This window comes from Pituophis catenifer, unplaced genomic scaffold (genome assembly GCF_029215685.1).
Source record: "Pituophis catenifer annectens isolate HBS135680 unplaced genomic scaffold, rPitCat1.0.hap2 SCAF_2, whole genome shotgun sequence".
Classification (NCBI taxonomy): Eukaryota; Metazoa; Chordata; class Lepidosauria; order Squamata; family Colubridae; genus Pituophis; species Pituophis catenifer.
The window spans coordinates 272,514,458-272,530,931 of record NW_027256882.1 but is presented as its reverse complement, the minus strand read 5'-3'; the positions used below and the strand labels follow the sequence as shown (position 1 = coordinate 272,530,931).

General features: G+C 42.5%; 1 protein-coding gene across 1 annotated transcript in view; it reads right to left on the bottom strand.

Annotated features, from left to right (window-relative positions):
- Positions 1–13,201, bottom strand: part of FGF10 (fibroblast growth factor 10) — an 87,788-nt gene extending 74,587 nt beyond the window's left edge. Inside the window, exon 1 of the mRNA XM_070935906.1 lies at positions 12,787–13,201. Coding sequence (XP_070792007.1) covers positions 12,787–13,201 — 415 coding nt within the window. The remainder of the gene's footprint in view (positions 1–12,786) is intronic.
- Positions 13,202–16,474: the final 3,273 nt, after the last annotated feature.

The following is a 16,474-nucleotide window of genomic DNA, read 5'->3' as shown; positions in this document are numbered from 1 at the left end:
AAAAGAAGAATGCTGGTGACCAATTGAAAAGTGAAAAATGTCCATAAAGCCACTCTTTAAATAAGTGACACATGACACATTATAAATGTTCCCACACTTCCTCAATCACATCTCAGTAAAAATCAGGGCCATGTGAAATGAACCAAGCTAGTCCATCATAGCAGAAGGATCTGGTTTATGAGAAATGGTTTATATTCTCCACTCACCTATTCTTCAAATTCCATTTAATATGGAATAGAGTTCTTCAAAAAAAGACTTGCGGTAGACTTAAATAGAAATGAAATGAACAAATAATTGCAGAATAACTACAAATGCCCTAGTAAAAACCATTCTGACTTTATTAGATTAAAAAATTGGTCATACAAGGTTAGTTGTAACTTTGAACAAAGAACAGAAAGGTGGACAATATTTTTGCCACTAAATAGGAATCAAATTACTGAGATTTATGAATCACATTTTTGGGTAAACAATACAGAACATGATCCTATCTAGGCATGCTGAAGTTTGGAAGTTAATATTAGGTATAGACTGAGACTGTACAATCATTTATGCTTCTCACCATGTCTACAAAAGGAACTTTAGTTATTTTTGGGTAATATTCCTTATCACAAAAAAACTGCAGCTTTCACGTTGACACAAATGCTGTAAAAACAATGTAAAAATGCATCAAAGGAGAACAGACAGGAGACAAACAAGGATATCAACGGACTGTATCAAATGACACCTTTAACAAATGCAGTATTGATTGAAGCATTTATTTGAACTCCATGAAATCTAACCCAATGTTAATTCTCGTATTTCTAGGTAGCAGCTGAGAGCAATTCATTAAATTGATTGCTTCAAAGGTATTACTACTTATAGATAGTCCCCCAGCAAATAAACTTTAGGAACACCCAAAGGTTGTTTTAGATTACTCATATAAAATATTTATTTGTAAGCTTAAAGAACATATTAGGGCAGGCTCATATATGTGTGGACCCTACATTTCTCACTCGCACTTTAGATATTTACATCTAAACAGGTGACTTAAAGCCAGAAAGAAAGTTTTATATTTGGAGACATAAATGTCTTAATAATAGCAATAGCACTTAGACTTATATACCGCTTCATAGTGATTTACAGTACGCTCAGGGCAGTTTATAATGTCAGCATATTGTTCCCAACAATCTGGCTCCTCATTTTACTGACCTTTGTAGGATGGAAGGGTGAGTCAATCTTGAGTCCGTCAGGACTGAATGGGATCAAGGCAATGGGCAGACTTAGCCTGAAATACTGCATTCTAACCATTGCACCACATAGTTGATCTGGTTCATTAACTATTGAGATATGAAGATCTTTATTAGGTTTAGGTAATTAATATGCTTGAGATAGCCAACCCTCTTGAAATAATCAAATATAGCAGTCCTGGTTAAATCGATATTTTGCAAAACCAGCCACAAAATTGGAAGGAGACCAAGGATTGAACCTTAAGTTAAACCATGCAAAGGGACAACTTTCAAATAGCATCTCTACATCTGTTCAACTTTTGTTTCCTCCAACTTTCCTATTCACCCCTGTCAGCTTACATTTCCTTCAGACAAAAATAAGTATTCACTTACTTTTAAAAATGTGTACACATTGAAATGTAGAAAATTACAGCAAACCAGCATTGGAAAAACACATATAGTATCATCCAGATGCAACTGGCAATTTTAGAAATAATGTGAAACTTCCTTTAGGCCATGTAAATTTGTTCTTGATGTTTGCATTTGTTTCATGTCTGTTCTTCATGAAAAACGTTGCTCAGCTCCTTTAAGAGATCTGTAGAAATATTTGGCAAATGCTGGTCTATTTTGCTTCCCCAAAGATGCTGCTTGAATCTATGCATTTTACCTCAGGAGAAAGTTCCACATCATTGAATGGGACTAAACTTTCAAAAAAAATGTATGAAAAATAGCTGTTTTTCTCTAGGCCAAGCATATCTTTTGGAATTTCTTGGTTGGGGCCAAATTCCCATCAAAGATGAATTTATAATACATATAAGGGGCCATAAGCTTAAATCTGTTGAAATACTGTAGGAAAACTGAGCTTCTTTGGCTGTTGTGTCATATTCTTTTTAGGTTGCCAAGGTAATTTTTACCAAATGTTTTCATAGCCATCTTTAGCAGGTGGCTATAAATCAAATTTATGAAGACAAAGGCTCCTTACAATTGTATATTTTAATAGATTTATAATAATTTTAGTGATGTGTGTGGAGCATCTATCCTATGGGAATGTAACAGAAAATAACAGGAGAGTGTCATGTAGCTATGACACAGTGGAATCCTTTCTGCATTCATACTGTAAATCCCAAATATCCATAGTCAAAAAATGCTGGTTATAAATCCAGGAACAATCCAGATTTAAATGAGAATGCATTTGATATAACAAAAATCTTACACCTTCTATACTGAGGAAACTAAATTGTAAGATCTATTTCTAAATTGATGGGTAGTATCCAGTTTTAGTTTTAATAGACACTTATAGAAGCCAGTGACTCTTTCATCATCAGTAACTTTTCCATTGATTTTATTTATTTACTTATTCTATTGATTTCAGATGACATTCCCTAAATAAGAATTAGCCATCATCCAAACCAACAGGTTGCCTTTATATATGAATAAACATGACTGTATATAAATCAACTAATCTGAAGGCATACTGTAATAATAAGATGCTGTTTTGAAGAGATGTTGAGATAAACAGTGCTTTTATTGCTCTTGGGTTGCATTTAAATTTATCCATTGGACAGTATTAATTTAGCCAACTTTAAGTGATATACTTCTGGGTCATTGAAGTTTATAATATTGGCACTGAGCCCAAGGAATAGAATACAACTCTCATATAGAAACTCAACTGGGCTTCTTATATCAGTATTTTAAGCAAGCAAATTACAGATCAATTTGTAATTCAATTCTTTAAATCCCCAAGAACCAGTATCAAAATCAGCCTTGCTAATTACAGCTCTCTTTAGATGTTTCTTAAAGATAATACAATAAGTAAAGCAAAGAATCAAGAGAAAATGTCTCACAATCGGATTCTATGATACAATTGAACAGACACATCTTAGTTATATATCATTATTTGATGGATTTCAACCCAGAAACTGGAGATTCTATGAAATCTTATTATTTCTTTCATAACAGCTATCTCAACTGTATCAAAAAAGCTATTAAAAATTTCTAGCATGGCCAAGAACTTCCTTGAAAAATATTTTTATTATTGAATAAAGATATTAAATTGTGCAGCGACAGGGAAGTATTTGTCTGAAGCAGTAGTAAAGGTAGAATATAAAACAACATGCTATAACATATCATGCTAACTTATGATTCCTTGAATTAATCAAACTGTTGGGGGGGGGGTTCAACACACTGAATCATCACCACATTGGCTGGGTTCACCCCTTGCTCTATACTACAAACTAGCCAACCACATTTCAGCTTAGTGGACACTATCCAAATTCTTTGGAAATGTATGTGTCATGGTAAACAGGAAGAGGCACTTCAACAAAGAAGTTGAAGAAGAAAGAATGGTATTCTGAGAAAAAATGGAGAAAGCTCTGAACTATAACCATTCTACCTCTGGCTAAGAAGTTGCTTTCAGATGTAAAGAAATTAAACTCACAAATTTGAACTCAATGTAAACAAATTAAAATACAAATTAAATATGACTAAATTAAACCTCTCTCTCTCTCTTTCTCTCTCTCCCTCCCTCCCTCCCTCCCTTCATCCATCACCTATTATCTATCTATCTATCATTTATCTATCTATCCATCCATCCATCCACCCACCCACCCACCCATCCATCCATCCATCCATCCATCCATCCATCCATCTATCTATCTGGAATGATTTGAATCACTAAAGTACCAAGCAACTGTTTGGCTTAAAGATGGATAATGTATATGCCATAGAGGAGAAGAAATAGATTAGGTACTTCACTCGTTATGTTTCTCTGTTCCAAATTGTTCTCCCCCAATGTGGTAGCTGTTAAGACTTTTCACTTACATATATTCTATATTAATCTCTTTTCTTGAGCATCTTTTTGTTAGCCAAACATTGCAGTCTTAATAATTGTGTTGGAACCAAGTAGTTAATTAACTTACAGTAGCAATTAGAGGGGGCTACAGGGGCAAAGGATGTTGCAAAGGGAGAGCTATTGAGCCCCTTGAAGTGCCTCTCACCTGAAAGATTCCAATGGATGCCCAAAGTTTCAACTTTCTCCTTTTGTAAATCCACACAAGGAGATCAGTTGGCAATTATTTATAAATTGATTTGAAAGTACAGCCAGTAAATTTATTTCAGAACAAACATGAGTAGAAACATACTGAAAACTTCCCAGAATCTGGATATCCATGCTCCTTCTCCTTCTCCTTCTCCTTCTCCTTCTCCTTCTCCTTCTCCTTCTCCTTCTCCTTCTCCTTCTCCTTCTAGGCAATCTTTAGATATTCCTTGAACAGACCCTATGGTGAAGCTGTAGTGCTTACTCTTGACTATTTACTTTGCATATGTTAGCAGTCTTCAAGACAGAGAGTTACAGCTGCTTTATTCCCTAGAAATCCATTTCTCAAGAGCAGGAAGACTTTTGCAGCTGCACCTCTGAGGTAAGAAGGAGAGCCAAGTGGTCAAGTTTCAGGGTAAAGCTTTAGTGGTAAAGAAAATAAAACAAAACTCAAGCCATCCTACACATTTCAAGTGACAGATATACTCCAGCAACGCTAAATTATGCAAGCCGTCCCAGACTTTTGACAGAACCACCATAATTCATCCCACTTTCCCATTATCCTAAAGGTAGGGAAAAGGCTGAGGTAATAGCTCTGTGCAATCACGTTGGAAAACATCTGCCAAAGTAAACCTTTATTCAGGGCTTCATGTAAAGTATATATTAAACCTGTTCTGAAAATGAATCTTGTTGAAGCTACTTTAATCAGTAGGGTCTGGGTTATATTTCCCATTGATCCTAAGTCTTTTTTTTTCCCCTCTCTCTTTCTCTGTAGTCTTTCTCCCTCTTGTATCTTGCTGGCTGGGAGTAATGAGAACTGTACCAATGAAGGAGAATATTTGTAGCTCAGGGTTGAAATGAGTACACAGGGTGCTCTCTGAGCTTGGTTGTTTCTTGCAGATCATCCCAAAGGTGCTTTTTCAGGAGGCAACTGGACTTCCTTGTTTTTTCTTTGAAGACGTTTTGCTTCTTTGAAGTTTCACTGGACAACCATGACCTGGATGACTGAGAATCTCTACAGACTTTTAGCTATACAATTTGGGATGAACACCCTTTCAGTGCTGTGGGAGTAGGAATGGATTTCCAGAGAAAAAAAATGCAGACTACAGGAACCAGGAGCACTACTCAGGTCACCCTGAGGACACAGATAAACCTCCAAGTACTTCAACGACTCTCTGAAAGGATGCAAATTACCAGCTGTCTGCAAGGAGTATAAATCCTTCCATTCCCCACTATCCTATCAGAGCTGAAAAAGCTTCTTGGATGAGAAGTGAAACATTTTCAAAGAAAAAACAAGAAAGTCCAGTTGCCTCCTGAAAAACCACCTTTGGGACAACCATGACCTGGATGACTGAGAATCTCTACAGATTTTTCTTGCAGATGTTTCATTACCCAAACTAGGTAATATCATCAGTGCTAGTGACGTTCAGTGCTAACATCAAGATGATCAGGACTAGCAGTGATAATGTTACCTAGTTTGGGTAATGAAGCACCTGCAAGAAAACAACCAAGCTCAGTGAGGCCTGTGGTCCAATACCACTGTTGTCATAAGCCTGAGTGGCAGAAACCCAATGGAACTGGGCGAATTTTTTTCTGACACTAAATAGAAACAACACGTCTACTAATCTTGCATTGAGTATTCCCTCCCCACAACTTCAATTTTATTAGCACTTATATAGTCATTGTCTTTAAAGCTATCAGTCTTTTAACTTGCAGGGCTTACAACTCTATGAAGTGGTCCAGACTATATAATCATTGATACAAAGTCATCCAGTGAGTTCAGCAGCTGAATAGGGACTTGAAGTGATTCAAGTTGCACATCTTAACACAGTCTGCACCTCTGACAACTTGTTGTACTTGAGATTGATTTATCAACAGGGAAACACAATTTAAATAGATACTAGACAGTACAGTTTCTTGTCATCAAAATTAACTTGCTTCTGGGTAAATATGCCCAAGTACATTAATCCATAACATTATCTCAAGATACTTAGCTGCCTAGAGCAAGAAGATAGAAGTAACTTTTTAATTTGAAAAGTCTTAATCAACTAAAAAGGACTTTTCTGTAACAATGTTTAGTATCATACTGAATGAATGATGATTATGACTGGTCCTTGGAGTTATAGTGGTCACATGATTGCAATCTTAGTGCTTGGCATCCAGTTTGCACTTACAACCTGTTGAAGCTCCCTGCAATCACGTAATTGCCATTTTCAATCTTCCCTGATGACTTCCCCAGAAAGTCAATGCAGAAGCTAGCAGGGAACGTGGCAGGTTGCTATGATAAGTCTCTCCTGGCTCCATGATGTTCACACTGCACTAGCCAAACAGGCACCCTCACTAACCCTTGCTGTGCCTCCCTTGTCCTTAGTATCTTTCCCTTTATTCAAGGGAATATTTTGTTCATTTTTTTTCACTGTCTATGTAAACTTTACTCCTATGAAATGGTAAGCTTCATAGTGTTCTTGGGGACATACTGGGATCCAGATCCAAATGATGAGTTATGGTGTGGAGAGTCAGTTTGCAAGGTGTTGAGTTAGGATTAGGGACAACAGGCTATAGTCTACCCTCAGTCACAGGTATTGGTAGGTTGACTTTGGTCATCTCTCTCAGCATAGCCCATAAAATGAAGAGAGAATCCCAAATAAATCTCCTTAGCAATAGCAATAGCACTTAGACTTATATACCGCTTCACAGTGCTTTACAGCCCTCTCTAAGCGGTTTACAGAGTCAGCCTATTGCCCCCAACAAACTGGGTTCTCATTTTATCGACCTCGGAAGGATGGAAGGCCGAGTCAACTTTGAATCGGTGAGACCCGAACTGCCAAACTGCTGCCAGCCTGTGATCAGCAGAAGTAGCCGGCAGTACTGCATTCTAATCATTGCGCCACTGCGGCTCCTTAAATTCTTGGAAAAAAGGCAGAATTATAAATACCAGTAATAATTATTATAATGGTTCCTGAAATAAATAGTAACACTGTGCCTTGCCACAGTATATATGCTCAAATTAATGGCATAGTTCTCCAATGATAATGTTTTTAAGTAAGTTGGATCAATGAGTACGTCTCACCCTAATTTATTTCACTGACAAGTTTGTAGTTAATCCCAGGCTTCCAAGAATTTGCTCCTTAAGGCAGCTGCCTCATTCAGGGTTGATCTGGAAACCATTAATTCATTGCATCTTATTAGATAAAGGCCAAGCTGAGGTCATATCTTTCTATCTTGTACTCTGATATTGCAAAATAATTTTTTGCAATATCAATTATTGCAAAATAATTTCAAGATGGCCTTGAAGTTGAGGGCCAGGTAATTTTCTAATTAGGTGAACATATATGGCATCTTAAGAGCATGTTGTGGACATTCTTATAAAAACCGTCTCACCAGAAGACAAACTGGCGAGGTTGCTCTGTGTTATCTTCCCAGGACTCTCTAATGACTAGTTTATTTCAGTATTCAGGGCAGGAAAGAATATAAGAGCCACAGTGATGCAGTGGTTAGAGTGCAGTACTGCAGGCTACTTCTGGCTGCCTGCAATTTGGCAGATCGAATCTCACCAGGCTCAAGGTTGACTCAGCCTTTCATCCTTCCGAGGTGGGTAAAATGAGGACCCAGATTGTTGGGGGGCAATATGCTGACTCTGTAAACTGCTTAGAGAGGGCTGTAAAGCACTATGAAATGGTATATAAGTCTAAGTGCTATTGCTATTTCCCATCAAACCTAAGCCTATACCATTTAAAAAAAAAATTCTAAGAAAGTATACAGATCTATTCTGGAGTCTGATGTACTATATTCTTGGAATCAAAGATGCAGTATGCCATCTTCCTGTTTAATCACTTTAATTAAAAGAACCACCTCCAAATTAAAGTCGTGTGGAGCAAGAAAAGGTGGCAGGCAAAATATCTATCAGCATATTGGTTCCCTGGGTAGATCATAATGTGCATTATATTATCTTGTGGTGCATCAAAAAATTTGGCACAGTATAAATTCCATAATAGGACTGTGCAGTGCTTTAGATTTGAAGGGGAAAAGATGTTCTGCAGTATGTCTGGGTGGACACATGGCACCTGTCATCAATTCCTTAAACCCAAGGTGCTTTTTTGGAATTATGCTGCAGCTAAATCATCTCTAGAAAGCATACAACAATTTAAAGGGCTTCAAATAGGTGCTATATGAACATATACACATCCATATGCTATGAAGCATCTTCTCCTTTTCAAATCTAAAGTACTGCAGAGCCCTAAGAAGCAATCCTTTTTTGGAGATGAAGTGGGGTTACAATTGCTTCCTACTACAGTCTTTTCATAAAGTGTGAAATTGGCATAGACCAATTCTCCAGAAGAATAAGCATTCCCTCGTGCCCATAGTAAACGACTAAAGCCAATAGTAGATGACACAGAATGTCCAGTAGAGCATAAAGAGCACATAAAGAAATTAAAAATTAGATTCTTTTAAGCAAGTCAACACAAATAAAGGGGTGGATATTATACCTAGGTCCAGTAATAAATGTCATTCAAATTTGCATCATGCCTGCTGTCTCAAGTTAGTATGGAATGGAATTGAAGGAGCTGGGTATGTTCAGCTTTGAAATAGAAAGAGTACCAGAGTAACTAAATGACAGAGTTGGAAGGGTCCTTGGAGGTCTTCTAATCCAAACTCCTGCTCAAGCCGTAGGGCCTATACCATTTCAGACAAGTGGATGTTCAGTCTATTAGATAGAGAGCCGAGGTGGCGCAGGGGTTAGAGTGCAGTACTGCAGCTACTTCAGCTGACTGCTAGTTCAGCAGATCAGCGGATCACATCTCACCGGCTCAAGGTTGACTCAGCCTTCCATCCTTCCGAGGTGGGTAAAATGAGGACCCAAATTGGTAGGGGGCAATATGCTATTTAGTATACTGTCTATTTAGTATACTACCCAGAGTCCTCGGAGAGTGGGTGGCATAGAAATATGACAAACAAACAAACAAACAAATAAACAAATAAATAAAAAAAAAAAAACCCAGAACAATGGATCTGAGTTTCCAGAAGCCATTTTTAATTGAATGAAAACTTCCTACCAGTAAGTATAACTTGAGAGTGGAACCAGCTTCCGAGAGAAGTGTTTATGGTCTCCTTCACTGGATATGTTCAGATAAATGTCAGACAGTCACCTGTTGGGCTTGTTTTAATTTGGATCCTTAAACTGAGCAGGTAGTTGGGCTTACTGGCCTGAATGGCTTTTTCCAAAACTGTGTTTTGAAGATTCTGCTTTCATCTTGGAGAAAGTCTGTCATTAAGAGTTGACACCAATGTGGTGGCAAATCATCAGTCAATCAATCAAAATGATTCTGTCTCCATTTCATTGCACTTCTTGTTTGGGTTCCACTCATGTAGTTTTGTCCAGCTAGAATCGCCTCAGAGTGTAATTGCCATGGTACTTTCTTTAGGTGATTCTATCGGAAGGAGTTTAGAAACAAAGCTATCTAATGCAGGGCTTTGGAATGTGAGAAAACACAGCATTTGTATCTCGGGATCTTTCCTCACAGACGAGTTGAAGTTCTATCCACTACTGCAGCATAAAATATGCTGTTCCGTCGCTACCTCCTATCCCGCCTCTACTCCGTTCCCAATCTCTGCCAGTCCTCTGATTTCTTTCCAAGGTAAGAAGTAACAACGCCTATGAGATTTTATATACTCTTGGAGGCAGCCTTTGGACGGTGTCATAATAAGAGTGGAGAATGTAACTTTAATATAGGTAAAAGTAAAGTAGTAACAGTTGGTAACAGTACCAACAGTAATTGAACTCACAGGCTGGAGAAGAGATAGAGGTGACAGAAGAAAATATTGCCTAGGAAGTTTAGTAGCAAGGTTGCTGGCAAATGGGGAAATATCCTCTGTCTTGAAATAAACAGGATGCCAAGGCCAACCCAAGGAATCTATTATACTTCTCATTCTGAGTACAGAAGACTCCTGGATGGGCACTGACTCATTTTGACAGAGTAGGAGCAGAGCTGTGTTAGTCAATGGCAAAAAATCAGGAGAAGTACGGTAGCACCTTCTCCAACTAGCACATTTATCGAAAAGCTTACATCATCTACAGCTCATTTCATCCTAGATTGATGTAGGATTTAAACTGGATTGAGAAGTGGGGGGGAAGCTAGGTTGGTTATGCCAAGTGACATATGAGAGGGGTTCCAAGTATCTTACCCATTAACAAGTGTAATGCGTTAACAACTTTTTGCATGTGTTTTTAATAAAATTAAAAAATGCTACCAGACTCCTAACCCATGAGACTGAATAGTGGCATCTAAGACCTCTGAGCCAGCATGCCTGGCCCAGGAAAAGTTTTAAGGCCGCACAATTTTGACATCTAATAAAGGAGACATCCCAATAGTGTCAATCACAGGGCAACAGTGCCAACTCTCTCAGACTGTGGTCTGAGACCGCCAACTCTAAAGCCAGCCCTGCCCTGTGCTGCTGTCCCCAGTTTACCTCACTGGGTTACTGGAAGAATAAAAAAAGGAAAACCCCAAGGTTGTCAACTGGAAATTCTTGAGAAAAGGCAGGGCCTGGGTAGGAAAAAGCAGGAATCCAAGGCATCAGAAGGGGAAACACCAGCCGCCCTTCCCAACATCCAGAGGCAATAAAGAAGCTTATTCAAACATTTGTCTAGCAGAGGCTATCTTTCCCAACATGCTATTTATTTATTTAATTTCAGCAGCATGGAGTCACTTAAAAGTATAACGAAACAGGCTGTGATTTACAACAGTTGTTTCCGCTGAGATTGTGCAGGCAAGTGAAGGGAAGTTTCTCCAGGGCCAAGACAGTTCTACTTGACTTTAAATCTGAATAGATATGAATAAGAAGAGATGTATGTGTGAGATCCCTTACAGCATCAGAGGTTTAAAAGGTTCTCTGAGTTGCAGCCTGAGATCCTTAAACAGGAACAAGGGGCAGTGTAATAAAACCTGATGGAAGGGACAAAACTCCAGGTCAGATGCTTCCATCCAAGCCACACAAACCATGTCCTGTTTAGCCCAGGCAAAAACTGATGCCAAATGCCTCCAAGCCACCTTGCTCCCAAAACATACCTTCTAAAAAAAAGAAGAAGAAGAAAGAAACACTCCAGGAAAAAAAGAGAACTGTGCTGTCCAGCTAGCTAACGGTAAAAGAAAGGACCATTTAAACCCGCTGTTTAAACAAACGAACAAAAAAAATTACACCGAGAACATTCCCATCTTCCCATTCTTCTTCAAGAGGTTATCTTAAATCGAAAACCGGCCACCTAAGTCTCCCAAAAGATTCGGTTATTCGAAGAACAGCGCTGAGCTCCCTAATCGTCAGGTTCTGCGCCTTTAACCTGCTGAAGATCAGGCTACCTCCCTCTGCTTTGTGATTTGTGGAAGGAAAACTTTTCGGTCAACTTTTGCACAAGTTGCACAACAACAAGCGGGCATTTCACAGCTTCGAAGCGGGCATTCCCGCCTGTTCCCGAGCTAGGAAAAGGCACTAAGGAGGAGCACACAGGCGGACAGGTACCAACCAGACGGAGCAGTGAGAAAGGGGTTTGCCCCCCCCTCTCTCTCCCATGCCCCTCATCTCAACCCCGCTAAGCAGGGAGAAACGGAGGAACAAGAGGGGGATGATGGTTTCCAGGTAATTAAAACCTGAAACCCTCCAGGGTTGTGGATTCCAGCAACCCCCGACAGCAGCGAGGTGATCAAAACTGCCCAGGGAAGTGGCAAACTCCAAGCGGACTGTGACAAGTAACAAGAGTTGGAAGGGACCTTGGAGGTCATCTAGTCCAACCCCCTGCTCACGCAGGAGACATGTGCTAGGGATTCGAACCGCCGACCTTTCCGATCGACAAGCTCAGCGTCTTAGCCACTGAGCCACCTAGTCAGACTGACGGTCAAACAGCCAGATGCGAGCTAGGGTACGCCAAGTTTAGCCAACTAACCTAGAATAGAATCTGCCGGCTCCCTTCGGTTCAACAACCCAATTTACTTCTCCCACGGAGGTTAAGTTCCTGCGCGTGAATCCACCGCAGACGAAAAATCAAGAAAATCCGAGATCCAAGGGTGTCAGCCCGAAAGTAAGGAGAAAAAGTCTAGATCGGGGGAAGAATAAGCAAGGAGGGAGGTGGAGGAGGAGGAAAAGAAGGGGGCAATCCAGCACCCTTAACAGGACCAAACTACCTTTATTCGCACCAATAAGATGCGCCAGCCTTCAACTCGTCCAGAATCCATCCGATGAAACAATAATGAATACACCCGAGAGAGACGCACAAGGTGCAGAGCTTTTTGAGCATGTGCAAAGGACCTGCCCCCCCTCCCCCCCACCATCCTTCTACCACAAGCGGCTCCTTCAGGTGCCCCGCGGGCGGGCGGGTGGGGTGGAGGAGACCAGAACTGCCCCGCCGAGCAGGGAGAAGGTTCCGAGATCCTCGGAGTGGACTTCACGGCCCTCTTCCCGCGAGTGACCCGAAGGAGCCGCTTCATAACGGGATTTAACTCGGGAGGAGGGTTGAAGACCTGAGGGTCAAAAGGCAAAAGAAGCGCCCGCACTTACTGAAGGGGCAGTTGTCCCTCTTGGTGCCGCTCACATTCCCGTTCTTCTCAATCCGGAGGAAGAACTTGTTGAAGCAATAGAGTTTCCTCCGCCTCACGTCTCCTCGGAGGTGATCGTAGCTCCGCACGTGTCTCCCCGCGCTGGCGGCCGAGGCCGAGGAGGAGGAAGAAGGCGAGGAAGAAGAAGAAGAAGAGGCGGACGAGGCGTTGGCGGCCTTGAGGAGCAGCATGCCGCGCCCGGGCTCAGGGCTGGAGGCGCTCAGCGAAGACATCAGGCAGAGCAGCAGCAAGAAGCCGCAGCCGCCGCGGCCGGCGGAGGAGGAGGAGGAAGAAGAAGAGGAGGAGGAGGAGGAGGAGGAGGAAGGCAGGTGGGCAGAGGCGGAGGAGGCACCCTGTATCAGTCTCCATCTGCACATTGTACTGAAGCTCTGGGCGCTGGGAGAGGCCTCATGGAAAGAAACATGCTGGGAGGGTGAGCTCCCGGGCGAGGCGAGCGGACAGCTGGTGGGGAGCCCCTTCGCTCAGAGCCTCCGGCGCGCTGATCTGGCCTGAAGGGAGGGCGCCGACATCCATGCCTCAGGGGGCGAGCTCTCCGGGGGGGAAAAAACGGCCGCCTTTCCCCCCCTCCTCCTCCTCCTCTCCCCTTTGCCTCGGGGGCGCCCTTCTTCGCCTCAGGGGGTGGTGTGTGTGTGTGTGTGTGTGTGTGTGTGTGTGTGTGTGTGGAAGGACGGCGATCCCCGCTCAGGGAAGGCGGCTCGGGTTCCCTCACGGACGGTCCCTCTCGGCGAAAAGCGGAGGCGAAGACCCGCCGTGCGGAGATAGCAAAGTTCGCGGGTGGGAGTGTTTGGGGCGTGGGGGGGGGGGTGGTGAGAGGCGGGAGCCAAAGGAAACCACGCGGGCGCACCAGGCAGTGGCCACGATCCGGACGCCGCGCCAAAGCCGGGGCTTTTTTAACGGGGTTCGGTCTTCGGGGGTCCCTGCCCCATCTTCCCAGGGGAGGCAGGCGAAGCTCTGAAAAAGAGAGAGAGAAAGAAAGAAAAAGGAGAGAGAGAGAGAAAGAGATGACAGGCGAGTCAGCAACCAGAGGCAAAGAATTCGAATCCTTCAAAATAATAATAATAATAATAATAATAATAATAATAATAATAATAATAATAATAATAATAATATAACAACAACAACAACTAACAGTTCCTAGGTCCTTGGTTGGGACTCGAGCTGCTGAGCTATTAACCAGCCTCAAAGGCTGTGAATCTCACTAAAGATTAACTCATCCTCCTCCTCCTCCTCCTCCTCCTCCTCCAAGTGAAACGGCCTTAAGCAAATCCGAATCCACACTCCCGCCAACCCCCCCAGCCCCCCCACTTCCCCGCCCCGGCTGGCTTCTGCACCTTCTTCTCACCCCAGAAATCTTCGCTCGAGCGCAGGTCTCCTTAAGTTAAAAAAACAAACAAAAACGGAGCCGGATAGGAATCGCCTTTTGCTGGTTTTGCGTTTTCCGTTCTTTTTTTTTCTTTTTCTTTCCCTCTCTGCAATCCTCCCGAGGGCGGAGATGCGAACCTATACGACGAACGCCGCGCTCTATTTCTCTAATAGGGAAATAGGGACGGGTCGAACCAGGCTTTGGACGAGGCTGCTCGCCTTGCTCTCTCTCCCGCTCTCTCTCTCTCTCTCTCTCTCTCTCTCCTTGGCTTGCCGGCTGTACAGGTTGGAGGCTGTATCCTAAACGCGAAAGCTTACAAAGCGGAGAGGTGAGACCTGCCTCTGGTGGTCAAGTTTTATTTGCGGGAGGGTGCGGGGGGGGGAAGAGACTGTCAAGCGGCAGTGCTGGGACATCTGAAACCCTTTCGCAAGTTGCAGTGAGCAAAGCGCCTGCTGAGGGAGGGAGAGAGAGACCCACACACAGAGAGAAAAACGACTCCCCAAGATCTGTCCCTTTTCTCTCTCTCTCTCTCTTCCTTCCTTCTTTGTAGGAGCCACCGCAGCCGCCGTCTTCTGCTAATTGCTCCTCAAACCGTTCTGGCCACCAGCAGGGCTGGGAGACTCATGCCTTCCTAATTTCCCTGTCTTCCAGGCTCAGCCAATCCCCTCTAGGGAGCCCTCCTCCTTTAAAAAAAAAAAAAAAAAACTTGTTTTCTAGAAAAGGATTTTTATTTTCATTTTTTTTGGCAGGCAGCAGTTGAGAGCCACCTGGTGCATGTTGCTTGCTGACTCCCCCTCCTGCCTTCTCCCCTTAAAGAAAGAGAGGGGGGAAAAGTGGGGGGAGTTAAGAATGGGGAAAGAACAATATAGTGCAGGACTGGGGGGGGGGTTGCGCATGGGGGGGAGCGGTTGTCCTCTAGCAAGAATCGAGGTAGCTGGATGGGAGAAAATGTGGAGAGAAGAAAAAGGAAAGATGGGGAGGGGAGCCGCTCACTTTGCCTCCAAGGAGTTCTTTTGCCTGCCCTCCCTCCCCCCCTTTTGCTTTAATTAATCACGATTTCTGGCTTCTGTTGCTGAAATTAAAAGCAAAAAACTCAGAGGGGAAATCACACTTTTTCTCTTTCTTTGGAGTTTTCAAGATTTATCACCCTCCAACTCTGCAGAATAAGGTCCCTGCCATGGCCAAATTTCTAATTGCTAACATGGCTCAACTTACTGAATCTCGCCTGTGACTTCAAAAGAAGGAGGGGAGCGGGAGAGTTAGGAGAAGGGAGCTTTATTGGCGTGGCAAAGTTTTGGCCCATAAAAATCTGCATGTTTTTTTTTCCTTTTCTTTTCCTTTTTTTATTAATGCGGTTTCCTTTACCAGAAAGGGACACATTTTTTTTTGTTTTGATTTTTCTTCCTTCATTCTGCCTTTTGCTTTTGGCTTATTGTTGTTTTTGGTTTGCACATCTAACATCTATTGTTTTTGAAGGGTGGGTAGTGATTTATTTTCCACAAAAGGTGCTGCTGTTATTCACCCTTCCTAGCAAGTTTGTCATGTTCCTCATGACAGATATACTATGTTTTTCCTGTGATGGCCCCAACACTTAATACTCTTCCAGAATGGAGCCTGCCAGCTTTGTATACCTACCACTTGGTTAAAGGAAAAGACTAGAGACGGTGAGGCTGTCCTTTTCCAATGATGATTAAAATACCTTGCAGTAGGTAATTAGGGCCTTTTAACATCTGTACCCCTTCTGAGGAGCAGTGTTTTTCTGTTATGTCCCCATGATGCTTTCACCTCATCTTTATTCCACAAGAAAAACTGGTTTAAGCCAATGGTAGACGTGTTAAGGTAGTATTTCCCCTTTATTCTGATACCATTTAAGCCCAGTCTCAAGGTGTGTAAAATCTCTTGAGTTCTTCATCCATTACCTTGGAAGGAAGCAGTGGTGGGTTGCTCCCGGTTCAGTCTGGTTCTTTAGAACCGGTAGTAAAAGCGGTGGGAGGCTCTGCCCACCCACCCAGATGTCATAATTGACTATCTGCGCATGCGCAGAAGCATACATGCTCCTGTTGCGAACCGGTAGTAAAGGTAAGTAGAACCTACCCCTGGAAGGGAGCCAGGTGTCCACAGAGGTTTGAAACAGGTAGAGGAGGCAAGATAGGAAATGGGAATGAGAACAACATATTTTATGCAAGATAGTTTTCTCCAGGTTAAGGATAGGTGCGAGCACTCTAAATCAGAGATGGGAGGAAAAAAGGCCTTTGGTTGCAGCAGC